The following is a 6,000-nucleotide window of genomic DNA, read 5'->3' on the forward strand; positions in this document are numbered from 1 at the left end:
CCCAGTTTTATTTTGCATCATAAACAACCAAACGGGAAGAAGAGGGGACAAAAAAAAAAGAAAAAACAAACAAACAAAAAAAAACAAAAAACAAGGATGAGAAAAGAACCCAAATCTGAACCAATCTGGGGCCCAGTGGATGCTACATACAGGCTTGGGGTGGGGAGAGGGAAAGGGAGGGCCGGGGCATTTCTAGTGCCTCCTGGCCCTGCCGCCGGTGCTGCCGGCACCTGGGCCGGCTCTTCCCAGCGGCTCGTCTCAAAGTGCATCAAGCAGAGGTCAGCATCATCAGCCCCATTCCACAGATGGGGAAACCGAGGCACGGCGCAGGCCGGGGAGGGATGGGCAAGGGAGAGAGGTGGCGGCGAGAGGTGGAATCCAGCCCTTGGTAGCAAAGTCCATGCAAATGCTCCCGTCTCGATATCGGAAACGCCTCGCGCGCGCAGGGGGTATTGCTTCCGGCACCACGCCGGGTCGGATCATAAATATAGCGACAAGGTTAGTGTGATGTCCGGCGTTTTGCCGCCCAGCTCCAAGGGAGGGCGGCCAGGACGCGGGCTCCATGCACGGTGCATGCACTTGATTTATTTCTCAGCAGTCTTTGTGTGTGTTTTCTGTTTTTTTTTTTTGTTGTTGTTGTTGGTTTTTTTTTTTTTCTCCATTTTTTGGTTGCCTTTCCAAGTTTACACCTTCTGCAACCGGTCCAGTCAAGCCGGAGTGGGCAGACAAGCCACCCTGCAGCCACTGCTCCGCTACTTCCACTCCGGTGCTTTTTTTTTTTTTTTTTTTCCCCCTCCTGGGGCACAGATAATTTAAATATATATATTTTATATATATATATATATATATATTTTAAATCTGTCTCTCTTGGCGCAGCTGCGCAGAGGCGGCAGGCCCAGGTGCCGCTACTTCATGCCGCTGCGCAGCACCTGGTTGGCAGCGATGAGCATGACGCTGATGATGAAGGCGATGGCGAAGGCGCAGATGAGGCTCTTGCGCACGCAGGTCTGCCGGATCTGCTGGCTGGAGCAGGCTGCGGGGCCACCCGTCACCGCGGTGCCGGGCCTGCGGCGCACACCGGGCAGGGGCAGGGGCCGGGGATGTTTTGGGGCAGCGGGGGAGACACCACTCACTCTCCACGTCGACGGGGCACTCCTGGGCCGTGCCCAGGTGGCTCTCCTCCTCCGTCATGATGATGTTCTCGATGTCCTTCATGGAGAGGTGTTCACAGAAGGTCTCGTAGAGCAGCCGCTTCAGCTCATCCACTGTCAGCTTCTGCATGTCACACTGCGGGAGGGCGACGGTGGCCTCGTGCCGCGGCCACCGCTGAGGGCCACCACTTGTCCCGGGCAGCCGAGGACCAGGCCTGGCACCTCCGCGCCCGGGTGCTGATGCTTGGGGCCACCCCGAGGGGCTGCGTTTTGGCTGCACCCCTGCTGAGTTTGTGGTGGGCAAAGGTCTAATCCTGCTCTTGCTTCCCGGCCTCCTTTCGGAGAGCGGCGTCGCTGCTGCCAGCAGAGGCCCTGGCTCCCTCGCTCGGCTCCGGGCACAGCACAGGGGGTGGCCCTGGGCTCCCACAGCTCCCCTCCAGCCTCGGGCTCCAGCACCAGCCCTGTAGCTCCCATCCAGCCCGGGGTCCCTGCGCCAGCCCCACGGCTCTCATGCTGCTCCCAGCACTCCTGTGTGGGCCCCAGGCTCCTTCCAGCTCCGCGTTCCTGCATGGGCCTCAGGCGCCACCACCAGCTTTGGGGCTGCCACAGTGACCCTGGGGCCTCCATCCAGCCCCTGCTACCAGATCAGCCCCAGAGCTCTCACATCAGCCCCAGGACTCCCATCTGGCCTCGGACTCCAGTCCCAGCCCCAGGGCTCCCATCCAACTCTGGGATCGCGAGTCAGCTCCAGGGTTCCTGCACCAGTCCTGGGACTCCTAGTAAGCTTCAGACTCCAGCATCAGCCCTGGGGATCCTGCACCAACCCCAGGACTCCTATGAAGGATTTAGGTTCCTATGTAGTCCTGGGCTCCTGCAATGGCCCTGGGGCTCCCATCTAGACCTGGGCCCCTGCACTGCTCCCAAGGCTCCCACATGAGCCCCAGGATGGTCCCACTGGCCCCAGGGCCACCACAATGGTCCTGGGACTCAGGCTCCTGCTTCCACCCAGCTCTGGGCTCCCTCACTGACCCTGTGGCTCCCATCCAGGCCCGGCTCCCACACCAGCCCAGGGCCTGTCCCACTGGTCCCAGGGTCCCGCGCGGGCCACCACAAGGTGCTTGGGTCTCTCCCACCTTCCAGAAGACAGTGTCGAAGTCGGTGCCATGGAACTTCTCCGGGATGCCCGACGTGGACAGCTTGGGGCCCAGCAGCGTCACGAACTCCTCGAAGTCCACCTGGCCGTCACCTGCGCGAGGCGACTGTCACCCTCGGGGACCTGGCCTCAACGTGGGGGCAGAGCAAGGGGCCGGGCGCCACAGCAGCCCTACCGTCCATGTCGAGCCGCTGGATGATGACCTCCAGCTCCACCTCGTTGGGCATGTAGCCCAGCGAGCGCATGGCCGTGCCCAGCTCCTGCTTCGAGATGAAGCCGTTGCCATCACGGTCAAACACCTTGAAGGCCTCGCGGATCTCTGCGGGGAGGAGAGGGGCTGAGCCACTGCTGACAGCTCCAAAAGGCCACCAGAGCCTCCTAGGGCCTGGGCGGCCCCTGAGACCGACCCGCCTGAAGCTTGGCTGCAATTAGCTCTCATCCTCTCCCCTCTCCTTGCTGCTGGGTTAACTGATGGCGTGGGGGCTGCGTGTGCACAGGGTTGAGTGCGACAGGCAGTGAGCACACACGTGCAAGCAGCTGTGTGCAAGGGGCTGTGCACGTGTGTGTGTAACGGGCTGTATGCAACGGACTGTGCATGTGTGAGCAGCTGTGTATGTGCATGTGTGATGGGCTGCGCAAGGGGTTACGTGTGTGCAAGGAGCAATGGGCATGTGTGCACGAGGAGCAGAGCGCTCGTGTGGGAGGGAGTGTGCACACACCATGGGCTGTGAGCACGCGTGCAAGGGACTGTGAGTGTGCACGTGCTGTGGGTGGTAAGAATGTGTGAGGGGCTCCTGTGGGTCCCGGGCAGGCTGTGAGGATGCTCTGTGCATGCGTGGGAGTGCACGTGTGTGTGTAAGAAAGAACAATCTGCACACCTGAAGGGACGTGCACAATGACGGGGGACACAGACACCCCCCCAAAATGGGTTGTGCCCTGAAGCGCCCTGGGAGCAGCAGCATCCAGGCCGGGGGGTGAGGGGAACTCTCACTGCTGCAGCTCTTCAACTGAAACACCCTGCACAAGCACCGGCGAGGAGGGACGGAGGGGATAAATCGGGTGACAAATTGACTGTGCAACAGAAGCGGCGATGTTACTGCGGGAGCCTTGAGCTGAGCTGGGTCCCAGCGGCTTCATCCCCCCGCCGCTGCAGGCTGACACAAGAAGAGAGCCAGCCGCACACACATGCACTTGCATGCACATGCACGGTGCCATAGGGTGTTACACGCACACACACACACACACAGCAGGGAGCCGGCGCACCCTGACACCGGAGCTGCAGCATGCACCAGCGCGGCCATGCACGTGCCTGCGCGGCAGTGAGGCCGGGCACACCTGGTGCGTGCGCTGCAGGGAGGCTCAGAGCACACGTGCACGCACGTCCCCCCGCTGCAGTGAGGCTGTGCCCGTGCACACCCGGCAGCGATGCTGTACCTCTGTGTGCGCACACACACACACACACACAAACACCCTCTGCAGCAGGGCTGCGCGCAGGCTCTGCGCTGCCGCCGCACACGTGCACGGGCGCTCACACACTGCAGCGAGGCTGCACGCGTGCACTCGCATGCACACACGCACAACGACGAGCGTGCCCGATGGTGAGGCTGCGCATGTGCACTGTAGCAAGGCTGTGCATGCACTTGCACACACACACACACAACCTGCAGCGAGGCTGTGGGTGAGCACGCGTGCACACAAACACTGCAGCAGGGCTATACAGCCGCTCTTACACGCACACACACTGCAGTGAGGCTGTAAATGTGTCCACACACACCCTGCTGCGAGGTTGTATGTGCACATGTGTGCGCGCGGACACTGCAGCACAGTGTGTGTGCGCTCGCACTCGCACACGCGCTGCAGCGAGGATGGACGCGTGTACACACACACCACAGCAGCCTGCACATGCACGCGCAGCCTGCAGCAAGGCCGTACACGTGCCCCGATGCACCCGCGCAGCCTGGCCGTGTCGGTGCATGGCAGACCCCACCTGCCCTCCCACCAGGGCCTCGGCCTTCCCTGCACTGGGACTGGCCTCGGCTCCCTGCCTCAGTTTCCCCAGCGCACTCGGCCGCCGACCTTGGCCTGTCCTTGGTGCCCGTCCCGGGACTCCCCACAGCCGCCCTCGCTGGGTCCCCCCCGCAGAGGCCCCTCAACGGGCGGCCCCGGTGCTGCCCGGCCCCGCTCCCCGCGGCTCTGCCTCCTTCCATCCTTCCATCCTCCCGTCCTGCCAAGCTCACTCATTCATTCATTCCCTCAACCCCAGCCCGCTCGCCTGGAGTTTCCCCTCCCCGCTGCTGCCAGATACTGCAGGAGGCTGCATAAGGGATTCCCCTCCCTTCCCCCCCTCCCCCAAAATATATGTGCACCCCTCTGCTTGCGTGCACCCCCTCCCCCGAGATGGGCACCCCTCCACCCACATGCAGCCCTCCCGAAATGTGCACCCCTCTGCTTGCATGCACCTCCCTCCCCCATAGGTGCACTCTGTGGCTTGCACCCCCCCTCCTCCGGCTGCACCCCCAAATCTGCACCGCAGCGCACGGCCCTGGAAGGGCCCCCGTCCACCTGCAGGCCCCCCACACCCGAAGGGTGCCCCCCGCCGCCTGCGTGCCTGCCACAACAGCCCCCTCCCGTGGCCTGCAGCCCCCTCCCCTGGATGCCCCCTGAGCACCCGCCTGCACCCCCCAAACGCACCCGTCCTCCTGCCGCGCGCACCCGCCGGAACGCGCCGCCAGCTGCCCCCGAACCGCGCTCCCCTCCGCCGGCTGGGCTGCACCCCCCCAAAACCCACACCGTCCAGCTGCCTGCACCCCCCGCCAAAATGTGCCCCCCACCCCGCGCTCGGCCCTCCAGAACGCCCCCCCGCCGCTCGTGCGCACCCGCAACACTCACCCTCCGCCCGCGCGCGCAGACCGGGCGCCCGTGGCACCCTCCGACCCCCGAGGCTCGTCCCCCCGCTCCCTGGGTGCCACCCAGGCCCCGGCGCCCCCCAGCCCCGCTCCCCGGCTCGCTCACCCTCCAGCTCGTCCTCGGGGATCTCCACGGGGTGCTGCTCGGCGACGATGTTGGGGACGGTGTAGATGCCCCGGTACATCAACGCCGCCGTCACCGGGTGGAAAGGCATCTTCGGAGCTTCCCGTGCCTAACACCCCGCCGAACCGCGCGCCGGGCCCCGGCCGCCCCGGGGCAGCGCTGCACAAGTTCTCCGCGCCGGTCCCGCTGTCCCCAGCACCGGCCGGGGGGGAACACGGAGCTGCGCTGCCACCCGGGACGTCGGGCAGGACGTCGGGGCTGGCGGAGGGGGTGTCCGGGTGTCCGGTGTCCGGCGCCGCCGGGGCGCGGCGGGGGGTCACCTAGAGCCCCGCGGCGAGCGCCGGGGCGCCGGGGCTCTCCATGCGGCTGCGGCCGCCCCGGCGAGGCCGCCGCCGCTCAGCGGGCCTGGGGCTCGCGGCCGCTCCGGGCCTCGGCGGCGGCCCGCATGGCCGAGCGGCTCCCCGGCCCTTCGGCGGCTTCGTCCTCCTCCCAGCGCTCCCTCCTCTTCCTCGGCGGCGAAGTTTGGCGGGCGGCGCGTTGCTCGCCGACTTGCCCGCCCGGCTTTTCCCTCGCCTCTGTGCAGCGCCCGCCGCCCGCACGTACCGGGCGCACATGCTCCCCCCACCGCCGAGCCGGCGAACACCCCGCGGCGGCCGCGGCGGCGCA

At 65.5% G+C, this 6,000-nt stretch overlaps 1 protein-coding gene across 1 annotated transcript; it reads right to left on the minus strand.

The window, feature by feature from the left end:
* Positions 1-867: 867 nt before the first annotated feature.
* Positions 868-5,450, minus strand: CABP7 (calcium binding protein 7). Its single transcript, XM_088532203.1, has 5 exons — positions 5,317-5,450; positions 2,480-2,623; positions 2,285-2,397; positions 1,134-1,287; positions 868-1,033 (listed from the first exon to the last, which is right to left on the minus strand). Exons 1-5 carry the CDS (start codon positions 5,423-5,425, stop codon positions 906-908), a joined length of 648 nt encoding a protein of 215 aa, XP_088388329.1. The 5' UTR covers positions 5,426-5,450; the 3' UTR covers positions 868-905.
* Positions 5,451-6,000: the final 550 nt, after the last annotated feature.

Source organism: Tinamus guttatus, unplaced genomic scaffold, assembly GCF_059628265.1.
Source record: "Tinamus guttatus ecotype Peru unplaced genomic scaffold, ASM5962826v1 Tinamus_guttatus_pri_ptg000459l, whole genome shotgun sequence".
Taxonomy (NCBI): domain Eukaryota; kingdom Metazoa; phylum Chordata; class Aves; order Tinamiformes; family Tinamidae; genus Tinamus; species Tinamus guttatus.